The 14,074-nt window shown below is 39.1% G+C and overlaps 1 protein-coding gene across 4 annotated transcripts; it reads left to right on the top strand.

Annotated features, from left to right (window-relative positions):
* The first annotated feature begins 8,443 nt into the window (after window positions 1–8,443).
* Window positions 8,444–14,074, top strand: LOC109177444 (pathogenesis-related homeodomain protein). Of its 4 annotated transcripts, none has more exons than XM_019326833.1 (11): window positions 8,444–8,705; window positions 9,353–9,865; window positions 10,591–10,756; window positions 11,077–11,200; window positions 11,352–11,464; window positions 11,584–11,946; window positions 12,119–12,355; window positions 12,450–12,539; window positions 12,742–12,792; window positions 13,006–13,251; window positions 13,533–14,074. In XM_019326833.1, the coding sequence occupies exons 2-11, from the start codon at window positions 9,378–9,380 to the stop codon at window positions 13,815–13,817; spliced, it is 2,163 nt and encodes a 720-aa protein (XP_019182378.1). In that variant the 5' UTR covers window positions 8,444–8,705; window positions 9,353–9,377; the 3' UTR covers window positions 13,818–14,074. The 4 variants fall into 4 exon arrangements, with proteins under 4 accessions (XP_019182378.1, XP_019182379.1, XP_019182380.1 ...); XM_019326834.1 differs by having other exon boundaries at window positions 8,444–8,711; window positions 9,357–9,865; XM_019326835.1 differs by having other exon boundaries at window positions 8,444–8,760; window positions 9,357–9,865; window positions 13,009–13,251.

Here is a 14,074-nt window from a genome sequence, read left to right as displayed (position 1 = left end):
CCCTCCCGCAGATGGCCGACTATCTGCAGGCTGTCGATTTCATTCTCTCCGACGACTATCCCACGACGGCAATGGAGGTTCGCATACGGCCCTGTATGCTGGGCATGGTCGCGGCTCGCATGGAGATGGTGGCCAGTGTGGCGGACGCAATGGCCAAGGGCGAGGTGGTTGCGGCGGTCATGGTGCGCCAAGGTGCCAAATTTGCAGATCCCATGGGCACACGGCGGTTTTTTTTTTTTGTTACAAACGCTACACCACTCAGCCGCCAGCCCAAGCGCATGTTGCGGTCTCCGGTGACACTACGGCGGCGCCCACCCCTCCTCCGACAGAAGCTTGGTACCCGGACACTGGCGCTATGGCGCATGCCACGCCCAACGCCGGCATGCTGACGCACTCAGACGACTACGGTGGTTCCGATATGCTTTGAGTCGGAAACGGTGCAGGTTTGGTTATCTCACGGATCGGTGGTGCATCCATCCCTTCCGTGTCTAAACCATTATATTTGTCTAATGTATTGCATGTCCCAAAGTTGTCCATTCCCCTACTGTCTGTTCAAAATTTCACTAATGAAAATGGTGTTTTCTTTGAGTTTAATAACATTTTTTTTCTTGTGAAGGATTCCAAAACCAAGCCAGTGCTACTTAGGGGTCCTACCTCCGATGGCTTGTACAAGCTTCCAGTGTCCCAAGCTCACTTCGCGTTTGTCAGTTCCCGTGCTACACTGGCGGTATGGCATCGCAGGCTCGGCCATCCACATGCTCTAGTCCAAAATAAAGTCCTACAAAATTATAGTGTCAAGCCAAATAACACCAAAGATTTGGGGTCGTACATAGCTTGCCACCTCGGTAAGTCTTCGCGTTTTAAGTTAGATTGGGTTGATAATTCTAGCAGCAATGTTCTAGATCTTCTGTATACAGATATCTGGGGGCCTGCCCTGTAGTTTCAGCTAGTGGCTTTCACTATTTCTTGTTATTTGTTGATGATTTCTCCCGGTTTTGCTGGTTTTATCCATTAAGGGTAAAATCAGACATTTATAAAAAATTTGACTCGTTTCGTGTGTTGGTAGAGCGACAATTTTTGCTTTTTCAAGTCTATACAGTCAGATTTAGGGGGTGAATACCGCAAATTACACACCACGTTCCAATCACTTGGTATTAATCATCGACAGTCGTGTGCTTACACACATGAACAAAACAGTTGAGTTGAGCGCCGCAATAGACATATTGTTGAAACGGGCTTAGCTCTACTCGCCTAAGACTCAGTTCCACCGCAATACTGGGACTATGTTTTTGAAACTGCCACGTGTTTAATTAATTACCTCCCATCCTCGGTCTTAAACTTTGAAAGTCCATACTCTCGTCTCTATAAAACAGCGCCACCATACAAGTTCCTACGGGTCTTTGGTTGTCAATGTTACCCCTATCTTAGGCCTTACAATCGGCATAAGATGGAACATCGTTCCACACCATGTGTCTTCCTAGGTTACCCACCGTCCTCCCATCAGTGGGAAAACCTATATCTGTCGTCATGTCCGATTTGAAGAGTCTATCTTTCATTTCGTCACAGGATTGCCAGCTCAGGTCACGCCGCACCCGTTTGTGCCATGGGCTGCTAGGCCCATAATATCGATCCTCACACAGTCGCCTGCACCACCTGATCCAGGACCTTTGTCTCCGAGAACTGAGGCCACACCACTGGCGCAAGAGGCGCCACGCGTGGCCATTGAAGCTTCTGCACCACCACCACGGACTCGAACTGCCCAGACACAGCCTCAGGAACGGGGGCATGTCATGCGCCTTCAGCACATGACTCGGGGCACCAATGAGGAATTTCATGCCCTAACTGCAACAATTGATCCAACGTGTTACTCTCAGGCTGTAGGCCATCTACAGTAGCGGGAGGCTATGGACCAGGAGTTCAACGCGCTTCTCCACAATAACACCTGGCGTTTTTTTCCACCGGAACCTCACATGAATATATTCGGGTGCAAATGAGTGTTCCGCACCAAGCGCACTGCGGATGGTTCGGTCGAACGTTACAAAGCGCACCTTGTTGCCAAGGGTTTTAATCAAGCGGCCGGGGAGGACTTCTTTGACACTTTTAGTCCAGTTGTCAAGCCCACTACAGTCCGAATTCTCTTTTCGCTGGCCGTGACAAACAACTGGACTCTGCGTCAGTTAGACATCCACAATGCCTTCCTCAACGGCCACTTGGTAGAGACTGTTTACATGAAACAGCCTCCGGGATACGAGGATCCGACTCATCCTGGCCACGTCTGTCACCTGCAGCGTTTGCTCTATTGCCTCAAACAGGCTCCTAGGGCGTGGTTTAAACGACTTCACGACTTTTTATTGTTTGTAGGCTTCTCGTCATCCAAGACCGATGGCTCTCTCTTTTACTACACCTCCGGCGGTTCACGAGTGTTCCTACTTGTATATGCCGACGACATCATCATGATGGGAAGCGAGGGTGTGGGAAGCAAGTGTTCCTACACACACACACCCACACAACGGTTCCAAGTTTTAACTGCTGTATATTATTTTTTATAAATATTATTCACAATTTGTGAATCTCCAATATAAAATACAATAATAAGCTGTTCCAAATGAGTTGTTTGCACTCAGCAGTCAATGTGTGTGGATCAAGATCATGCATTACGAGAAATTTCTGGGCAATCGATTATTTATCTATCTATTTTATTCATTTACTAGTTAAGTATAAAAATAAAATGACCTAATACTTCATCACCTATTGTCTACGCTTCTTCATATGAATAGGCAGCTTTGCTTCTTTATCAATGACATTGTCAATACTTTTATTTGGTTATCTAATAATGTACGAGAATGAAGTTTGATTCCCATCTTAAAAACTCTCCCAGTGGCCACTATGTGTCTACTAGGTTGATCCAAATAAAACCTACCATATCCTCCACACTTCAAATATTCAAAGAATTGAAAGATGTGAACTTTAGTAGTAAATAACAACAACAACAACAACAACACCAATAAATAAAATAAATAAACAATAATATCTTACCTATTGTAGATTAACAAACGAGTCTGAAGGGCTACCCTTTACAGTCTTCGATGGCAGAGTAAGATCACGGTTGGTATTCTCTTTTTCTGAATTTACCGATGGATGAACTGGAATTCTCATTTGTTGTTGCTTGCATGTCTCCACAAGCATTTGAATTTGAGAGATTCTCTCAGCAAAGGCTTTTCGCAACATCTCATCTGTTTCTACTCTCATCACCTCCTTTTGTTCAACTAATGCATTATTAATCATGTGTTGAACTTTGACAATTGGTACTGTGTTGCTTTGATGACTTGGTGAATGGCCAAAGAACTCATTTATTCCAATTCCATGTCACACACCTCTTACACGACCCAGATACTCGTCGTTTTAATTTCCAATGTAGTAGACAATATATCTGTTCTTTCGAATTGTATGAATTCTCCTTGAGAAGATGCTTGTTCGAGAGTATTCTATAACATATGAACCACATATCAAGCATTTGTATTTCAAGCTAGGGTTCTAATGCCCTAGTGAGCGGCACATACCACTTTGTGGATTTTTGCTATGACACAATCAACCTCGGATTTGGTAAGGCACATTAACAAGGGGCCATGGTAGATAATTTGTACAACTTTTCATTAATCACTCGATAAGACTAGGCTATTTACATGACCTCATTCACCTTTGTGGTATCATTATGTGCAACTCCTTGCGTCTTGATTCTTGAATAATATTATTTCATTCATCCCGAGTAGACAATATGGGCAACACCTCATTTCTGTTAATGCTTAGAGAGTCCACCTCAACTATTAAGCTATCTGAGACACATATTCAAGATATTTATCTAGCCCTTGGGTTAAAAGTGACAAAAGGTTGACCTCCCTATATTTTGTCCATAGTATCTGTTTTAACTCCCAACAACTAAATTCTTTCAAGAAATCTAACACTATCTCTTTGTACTGTTTCATTCAATCCTCTTAGGTTTCAAACTTCCTGTTAACATGCTCGACCATAAATCGAGAATCGAATTTTATCTTTAACCCCTGAACTTGTAGGGGAATTAGCCAATCTCATTCCCTAAACACTTGATGCCTAATTTGTACATATACAAATTCGATTAGGCACGTAGACCTATTATTTTTAGTACAAAAGAGTGAGTAACGAGTGTTATCTACTCACAAGAATATGATGATGAATCAATTAAGTAATTAAAAATAATAAAAGACTAATCAACAACTAGGAAGATCAGAGCAAGGAGAATCTAAATCACAAATAATGAAACCAACCAGTGAATAAAAAGTACTTGAATCTATGAATCCCCATATGACCTTATTAACCACAATAAATAAATGCCCAAAACAATTGCTTACATCTGTGTTTGCAAGACCTCCTAGGCTAACACCTTTTTTCACGAGTATTAACTACTAATTCCTAGGTTGGTTAATCAAAAGATCTTCTAAATTAAAATTCCAAAGATTGAATTAAAGATTTATGAGTTCTACTGAACGATTTCACTTGGACACAAAAGGATTGATGTCCATCTTATCTTTAGGATAGCATACCATTCCTTTCAATCATATGGTGATCCACACATACAAAGGATATCTAGCTATATCGCAATTATATGCATCAAACATGAAATTAGTGAGCCAACAATAATTAATCCAATGATAATGAAAAGTGATTGAATCAAAAGATAAACAATTGGGTTAAGGTAAACAAAAAAAATATATTAAAACATAATCTCATCCTAGAGTTCATAATAAATTCAAATATTATGAGTTTAGCCTCTAAACATTGAGGCAAAAACAAAAGAAACAAATAAACAATAATGAAACCTTGTTCTTAATTGTTTTCTTGTCTTACTACAATTGTTTATCCTTTGATTCAATCATGTTATTTATCATTCTTGAATTAATCATACAAGCTTATTAAATTCATGTTTGATTCATAAATAAAAACTAAAAAAGATTAAAAATTACTGGTAATAAATATGTCATATGCACAATTGGATTTCATTTCTTTTAACAGTTTCAATAGAATCATCCTTGTAACCAGAGTGATACCTGGGCAGCGTCTCTTTGACACACCTAGAAGTTGAAAATAGGCAGATTTCGACACGCACTTTGAGACAATCATGTCAAGGGCATGTCGCGAACATCTATTTAAGTGGCGTTTTAATCCATTTGGGGGACTTTTCAACCCAAGACTTCAAGGAAACGATCCAGAACACTATTGGGGACTTCAACAATGATTTATGAGACATTTTTACACCTTGAGAAATCTTGGACACAAATAAACGATAAAAGTGTAACACCCCAGATTTTTGAAACTTTTAAAACTTATTTAATAAAGGTAAATTCTCATTAAATCCCAAACAGAGCAGTACTAAACATAAGAATACGAGGTGTTATGCCACATCTGAGCTAGAGAACTTAGATGCACAGGCTAAACTATCTAACAACATCATTACATCATTATGACACGCAGGCCGAAGATGAAACTATCTATCTAAGTCTTGGGTCCTCTAGCGCGCTCCGGAGCTAATCGTCTGTGCCTGAAAGCCAAATATATCTGTTCAGCGAATAATGCTGGTAACCCACTCTAACACGTTGAAATACCGTATAAGTATATATATATATATATATATATATATATATATATATATATATATATATATATAAGAAAAGTCATTTTGAAGCAGGAAGATATATCCTAGGAAACTCTAGTTTTAAAACCGGAATAGACTCGACAAATAGGGACAAGCACATTCAACCGTTATAACCAAGCATGTAAAGATACTAGCATATACCCTATGGGATAAGCACATTCAACAGTTGTAACCAAGCATGTAAAGATACTAGCATATATCCTATGGTCATGGATTCACTTCATCTCATCTATATCATCATTCAACTCATCACACAAGCACACTTTGTTGGCGCCACAGGACCAATCGCATGCCCATACATGAGGGTCAGCGCATATAGCTCTGACACGGCCCCGCAGCACCCTGCCTCGTATCGCAACACGAAGGGGTCGATCGCAACCGACCGATGAACCGCAGCTCATCATAATGTTTGATCGCAACCAAACAGTGGACCGCAGCCCAAGAGTGATCATCTGACCGCAGCCAGGAATATGAACCGCAGCTTATGTAAAACGTTTGATCGCAACCAAACGGTGGACCGCAGCCCAAGAGTGTAATTCTGACCGCAGCCAGCTTCTGAACCGCAGCTCAGGAATAACCAATTTGATCGCAACCAAATTGGGGTATCATGCACACATAACACGTAGCAAGCACATGCAACCCACATTAACACATTGGGAAGGGGAGAAAACGTATAATGAAACCTATGCGTGGTCATCCACAAACTAGGAATAATCCTAAGGGGTTCATACTTCTTTCACCTAGGCCAACGGGATACCAATTCAACTAGCATGCGATATATAAGACTCATTTATCCTACGAACGGTACCCGAAACCTCAAACTAGACTTAGGCACGATAAACGGAGTCCGTTAGGACACCACGAGGGTCGGGGAAACATCAAATGGGGAAGCCGAAGACCCAAGTTGGGCAAATTTCCAGCGGGTAGCCGGTGGGTGGAGGGCTACCCGCCGGCGGCAAGTCTCCGGGCAGCGGGTGCCCGGCGGGCAGTCGCCTGCCCGCCGGCTGTCCGCTGTCGGCGACGTCCTCTATTGGGCAGCGGGTAGGTGGCGGGTCCCCCTACCCCCACCTACCCCCCACTGACTCTTTATCAAAATAAACGTCCAGGGATCCTTTGTGGAATCCGAAACCATGCTTAGACACTTTTAAATGCAATTGATGGCACCACGTAGACAATTAACGGATCAAATAGCACATATCCTATCATGACTTCTAAGCATAATCAACACCCGAACATGCGAATTCCCACCCAAATATATCAAGAATAACAGAATATGAGTTTCATGATTCATCCTAGGGCTCTAATCATATTTAAATCAACAAGATCGTAGTTCATCTTTTAACATCAAGAAGCATCAAGATTTATCAAGAACGTCACATAATCATCAAGAACCTCTTATCATCATCAAGATCATCAAGATCCCACATAAAATTACCTCATCAATCATCAAGATCATATCATCAATATCATAAACGAATCATCACGACACAAGCGTAGAGAAGAAGCCAAAGAAGATGATTATAGCAAAGAAAATAGGTTTTGTTAAGACATGGGTTACCTCTTAGCCTTAATTAATCCCCCCTTGGCTATTAAGGTTCTTCTCTAAGATTTCCATCCGCTTGATCTCCCTAGGCTCGGTGGTGGGGAATCTCCCGGGAATATTTTCGTGTAATATAACTATGGGTGGTAAGGGTTCTAATTGCTTTCTAATCCCCTGTTTATAGAATCAGGAATCCTAATCATAATCTGAATAATAAGGGCTTACTTTCTTTATTCCTAATGGATATATAGGTCTAGGATTCCTAATTAGAATCTGACTAGTAAAAGGTTTACCCTCTTTATTTCTAATGGGCTTAAAACTCTAGTTTAGGCAAGGGTCCACAATCCATGGTGGACCACATTAATTAATTAAAGGGAACCCTAATCAAATTAAGTTCTTTTTAGTTATTATTAACGGAATTAATTAAATAATTAATTCGGGATTGAAGGCCGTAACACGGGGTGTTACAAAAAGAATTCAAGGACATAGAAAAACCCCTTTATTTTGCAAAGAAATATTGCGTCCACACTTTCCTGAGGTGTAAAGATGCCTTCCAAAGAGTGAGAGAAGCCCTCAAAAGTGTCTTGGATCATTTCCTTGAAGTCTTGGGTGGAAAAGTTCTCCAAAAGAGTTAAAACGTTACTTGAATAGAGGTTCACAAGCATCGATACACTCTCAACACATGCGTATTGAAATCTGCCTATTACCAACTTCCGGGTATGTCAAGGAGATACCACACCAAGCCATACGACCTTGTCCTAGGGGTGTCAATTTCTATCTTCCCATGGACACTTGAATCACCTCAATTGACCTTCGTATGAAAGAGATGACCAAAATACTATCAGTATGTTGCAAGGCATTTTTCAGGGCACAAGGATTGCGCTACCGGGCACACTAGGGGTGCACCGCTTGTGCCAGCCACGTCGCGATCGAGTGTCGACCGAGCGTGGACAATCTTAACCCCGCTACAGTGACAGCTTGTCCTGCCGGTCCAATTAACGCCACCTCTCACTTGAACCACCATGCCTTCTTCCTTACTAGCCCATAAAAAAATCATTACTTCTCAAACACTATTTTCCTTTACCACCCTTTTAGACCAAGACTTCCAGTCTTTCACAATAAAATAGCTTCCAAGAGCCCATGGCCCATCAATTTCTATGAATTTATTTACTATTAAAACTCTAAATACAATGAAAATAATATCTAAAAACTTTACCATTGATAATTTGATATTATAGAAAGCAGACCGAAAGAGGGATGGGATGATGCTGAACCGTTTTGGCTGGCCGGGAAGTCCAACCCCAAAAAGCATCTCATGACCTCCTCTTACAAGAACTTGAATTTTTGAATATTTTGTGCTCTTTCTTCCACTATACTCAATCAATCAATTTCAGCATTCGAAGCACACCCACTTCGCCGCTAGTACTGAGCCATCAGAACTGCAACTCAATTCCAGATCTTCACCCATTCTGTCTTTCCTCTCAGGTGAATCCCAATTACTCACACTAGACAGACATTCCGTTAGATTGAATGGGTAACTTCAGTTCCTTTTCTGTCAGTGCGGATGGATTGTTTGTTTGTTAGTATTTGCGAGAATTCTTTCTTGAATCTTTTCATGGTTATTTGCAAATTTTGGGTAGTTATTTTTCTTGAATTTAGGACTTTAAGACTTCAATTGCTAGTGGTTGGGTTGATCAGGACTCTCCAATTCTGATTTATTTGGGGAACTTGAATGAACAAAGAAAGCCTGAGTACTAATTATCTCTACCAGAAAATTCCTGTGCTACACTGCTACTCTGTGAAACTTGAAATTTTGCATCTTTAATACTTACTCTAAACTGTTTGTGAAAAGTCTTGGGTACACTCTCAATGGCATGTAATGGAAATCTTGCCCTTAGTTCTTTAATTTGGAATATGTGTGATCTCCTTTAATAATTGAAATGCTCCTTCTAATCTAAACTCCTAATTGATTTTCAATGATGATAGTTTGATACTTGCATCTAGGTATTGACAGTTATGCTTGTATCCTTCATATATATGGATCTTTCAGGGATGTATGTATTTTCCATTTACCTGATTTCCGTTTTCTGAAATTTGATTTTTAGTTTTTCTCTTCTGGTTCCTTTTCAGTTTCATGCATGACAAATCAATATGCCAGGAACAGTGAAGAGAGAAACTCATAAAAATGTTGAGAAACTCATTCAAATTAAAAATGGAACAAAAAAATCTCTCAAGAAGAGGCCAAAGGTAAATCCAAAACATCAAAAGACTAGTTCATGTTTGTCAAAGAAGATGGTTATTGAAAACCCATGTGAAGGGAAGGGGAAAGGCTCTTCAATAGGAAAAACACTTCAAAAAGCAATTTTTAGTAAAACTAAATCACCAGAAAAGCAGTCTGCATTGACCTGCAAAGTACGGAAGCTTCAGAAAGTTGATTCCAAGAAAAATGGGGAAAATGAGGAGGCTGACATTGAATATGATAGGTTAAAGAAAAGGAAAAGGGCAAAGAGAAGGAAGCGCAATGCAGAGCTTGATGAGGTTTCTCGTTTGCACAGGCGGACTAGGTACCTCCTGATAAAAATGAAACTGGAGCAGAACCTGATTGATGCTTACTCCACAGAAGGTTGGAAGGGCCAGAGGTATATACTGCTCGTAATTTTCTTTGATGATGTTGAAGAGAAGCTTCTTCTCATATATATTAGCATAGCTATAATCAAATCAGAGTACATATTCATAAGAATATAATCTTGGCTTTTGGTTAACTCCTAGTTAACCACAGGGACCTTTATCGTCCAGTCATGTTTTTGTATGTCATGTGTTGCAGTTTGTGTTCCTAGTAGTGGTTAGTTAAATAATCTTGCTGGCAGGAATTATTTTCAGGTACTTATCCTTTGAGTTTAGATGCTGTACATAATTAGAAGGACTTTTTGCTTGTGCAGGTCTTATTCATAATTTCCAGCCTTAGTTGATTTTTCTTTATAAATGAAGTTCGATTACTTAAGTAAATTCTTTTCATATGTCGTCTGTCTTTTAATTATCCTGCCAACTTAGTCCAGCTATAACTAGTAAGTACATTGCACATTTGTGCAAGGATATCCTCTATCTTAGAAGTAGTCTAAGATGATGTGACATGAAATATACAGGTGTGGCAGAGTAGCTAGGCAACTTATAACATAAATTGTAATTTACTTATTCAGTTATTCTTTGGTATGCAGAAAGACTCATAGTTTTGAAAAGAAATTTGTATGTAATATAAACCAAAGCTATAACAAAAATTAATGAAAGTACGCTGCTTTTGTTTAGATCAATGCAATTATTACAGCATTGGCTTTTTCCATTAATATAAACTTATTTTTATTGTCAGTCGGGAAAAAATTAAGCCAGAAAAAGAACTGGAGAGGGCGAAATTGCAAATATTAAAGTGTAAGCTTGGGATAAGGGAAGCAGTTCGCCAACTGGATTTGCTGAGCTCTGTAGGGCACATTGATGATGAAGTTATTGCTCCAGATGGTTCTGTCCACCATGAACATGTAATCGTCCTTTAATATATTCTTTAGCTTCTGTTAATTCATTGCTGGTGCATAGTGTATGTATCTTACCATGATTATGATTGCATAATTTCCGTTCATAAATGCTTGTGGGGATTCCTAGATTTGAAGGGCTTGCTATCTCCCTCTTAATTGAAGACTGCAGATCTATAAATAGGCGGTAAACTCATACCTAAGATTTGTAGTAGTTTTATTTTAACTAGTATGCACAGCGAACTTGAACCCAAAAGATGTTGTAGTTATATATTAACTAAGATTTAGTGATTCAGTGATGGTGAGTAGTTACTTACTCGTGCTTTCAGATAATATGTGCAAAATGCAAATTGCGTGATGCTTTCCCAGACAATGATATCATACTTTGTGATGGAACATGTAACTGTGCTTTTCATCAAAAATGTCTTGATCCTCCGCTATCAACAGAAAACAGTGAGTCATCCTGTAATCTGGCTTTCAAATGTTTCTATAATCTTCCACCAATCATCTTTAAGTTTTAGGTTAATAATTATATCAAACAGATTATCTCTGGTTTTGAATAATGTTTATCAAAACTATTTTAATGGATTCATTAAATTTGCAGTTCCTCCAGATGATGAGGGCTGGTTTTGCAAGTTGTGTAAGATTAGGATGGAGATAATTGAATCTACAAATGTTCATCTTGGGACCCACTTTGCTGTGGACAGTAATTGGGAGGTAGAGTTATTTTAAGGACCCACCCTTTTTCTTTTTCTTGTTGACTAGATTTCTGGTTGTCTTTATGATTTTCTAAACAATTCACTAGCAAACTGAATATGTGTCTCTTGGAAAAGCAGGATATCTTCAAAGAAGAAGCTGCTTTGCCTGGAGGTGGGGATTCCTTGCAATGTCCTGAACATGAATGGCCATCTGATGACTCTGAAGACGATGATTATGATCCTGAAAAAATTGAGAATAGCAGTAGCAAGAGTACTAGTAACCGAGAATCTGATGATTCTGATGATGCAAGTAGTTCAACCAGTTTGGGCTCGCTTGAGGATGAACTGTTTGCTTTTACTGGAAGGCCAGAGAAGAGTATTGGATTTGAAAACAACTCTGCTGACATCATTGCTATGTTAGATTCCGATCAGACAACTGATTTTGATGTTTTAAATGGCCCTAGACAGAGAACAAGTGTGGATTATATAAAGCTAAATGACGTAAGTGTCTTGCTTTAAAAAAAATGCATGTTCAATGATATTTTTCCGTTTACTTATCAAGGTGGGAAATCTCTGCTATAATCCACACAATATCAAAATCATGTTTCTGAAGATTTGCATTGTTTCAATTGTTAATAGGGCCGTAATGTGAATTTTCTAATCTGTTTCACAGGAATTATTTGGTAAGAATCCTCCTATGAATGAACAAAATAGTGAAGATGAAGACTGGGGTCCTACAAAAAGAAAGCAAAAGAAAAAGGAGTTTGAATCGGATGCAGCCAGCACTCTTATGACCCTTTGTGAAAATGAAAACGATTGCCAGGAAAAGCAATCTACCGAAGTAGAAGAGAAATCATATAGTGGAAAAACTAGAAGGTCAATATTCAGGATTCCTCCAAATGCTGTTGAGGTATTTTTCGCTTGCTTTAGATTATATTTTCAAACTTGAAACAATTAACTGTTTGGATTCTATGTTCACAATTCATTCTTGCATCCTGTACTAGAAGCTTCGCCTCGTGTTTGCTGAAAATGAACTTCCATCTAAAGAAGTGAAGGACAACCTTTCAAAGCAGTTAGGCCTTGACTCTGAAAAGGTAATATAGCCATGTTAACAAGAAGTAATTGAGATTTCCTAATAGGGAAAGCTGTTGAATCCTATATTATAGTGGTTGCCACTGATTGTTGAAACCAATTAAATGTAAGAGCATTTTATGGTGCTTCAGTTGTCAGTTGCTTAACACAATAATTTTTCTGATATAGCTGTGCTTAATAACCTTCTCTATTTCCCATTTCTAGGTGAACAAGTGGTTCAAGAATGCTCGTTATCTTGCATTGAAGGGTAGAAAGGTGATTGCTAAATGAAATATTCAAATATTTTTCATTTCAAAGCTAAATTGGACTGCAGTTCTCATTTGACTATGTTTTTGTAATATATACCTTCTTATTCATTCTATTAGCTTTTGCTTGTCAATTTCTAGAGAAAGTCGACTTGCGTTAAACTTTTACTTCTAACCTGAAATTTTCAAGCATCTTATTTCACTAATAATCTGTGAATACTAGAAGGTAGAGAAAACGAATCCGAGCAAAGCTGTTAGTCCTATAGCATCAGAGGAATGTGCAGCTGATACGGTTAAAGGAAAAATTACAGAGGAAGTTACCGCAAAAGATATGGCCACTGAACGTGCAGTTCAAACACCAAAGAATCTGAAACGAACCCATAGGAGAAAGAGTGCCCACAAGCTGATTTGTAAATCAAAGAAAATACAGCTAAGGAAAGCTGTGCGGCAGTCAATAGGCAGCAACAAGGTACCATTACATTCTGCCCTGTATATAAAGTTTTCTAGTATATGGTCACTCATATAGTCAAAAAACACTATTTTCTCTTTAATTTACACTTGCTTTAATTTTGCTTGAGTTATATTTGTCATGAAGTTGAAGTTTTAAGTCAAAAATCGGGTCAGCATATTCTGAATGTAACTAGTTCATGCCTCGCATTGTATATCTTTAACATTCTCTACCTGCATGTAACTCATTTAAAAGTTAAAACACCACATCCTTTATCTTTAATGTTCTCCACATGGAATCAGGCAATTGTAGAATTTGGTGATGATATGAGTCTCAAACTTCTGAGAGAGCGAGTGAAGAAGGAGAAAAGAAGATTATGTTTCAATGGAAAAGGTGGAGGAGAGCTGGAAGCTGAAGCTGAAATGGAAAGGCTGTGTAGAATCAAGAACAAGGTAGAAAGACTCCAGCTGGTTCTGTTAAGGCTTCGTGATGCTCGTTATAACAAAATGGTGGAATCACCTACACCAAATTCTCCGTTTATGTATGTACCTGTTGCAGAGATCAAAGAGAAAACACAGGTTTCCTGATATATTCTTTGTATGTTTATAGAGGATATAGGACCTTGTAGGCCAGCTGAATAGGGGTATAAGGCTCAATATAAAAGGTTTCGGGATCACTACTTGCTCCCCTCGGTTGTACGAAAAATTAGAAATGATGGAGGCTTTTGGGTAAAAGGTTCAAAATGAATTTGCTGAAGCAGCAGATTCATGTTTTAATGTAATCACAAGTCTTCATTTTGTATGTATAATAATAATAATAATGTAGGTAAATCTAAAATTGCTAA

This window comes from Ipomoea nil, unplaced genomic scaffold (genome assembly GCF_001879475.1).
Source record: "Ipomoea nil cultivar Tokyo-kokei standard unplaced genomic scaffold, Asagao_1.1 scaffold0804, whole genome shotgun sequence".
In the NCBI taxonomy this organism is placed as follows: domain Eukaryota; kingdom Viridiplantae; phylum Streptophyta; class Magnoliopsida; order Solanales; family Convolvulaceae; genus Ipomoea; species Ipomoea nil.
The sequence above is the reverse complement of the archived record's forward strand: the minus strand, read 5'-3'. Positions and strand labels throughout refer to the sequence as shown.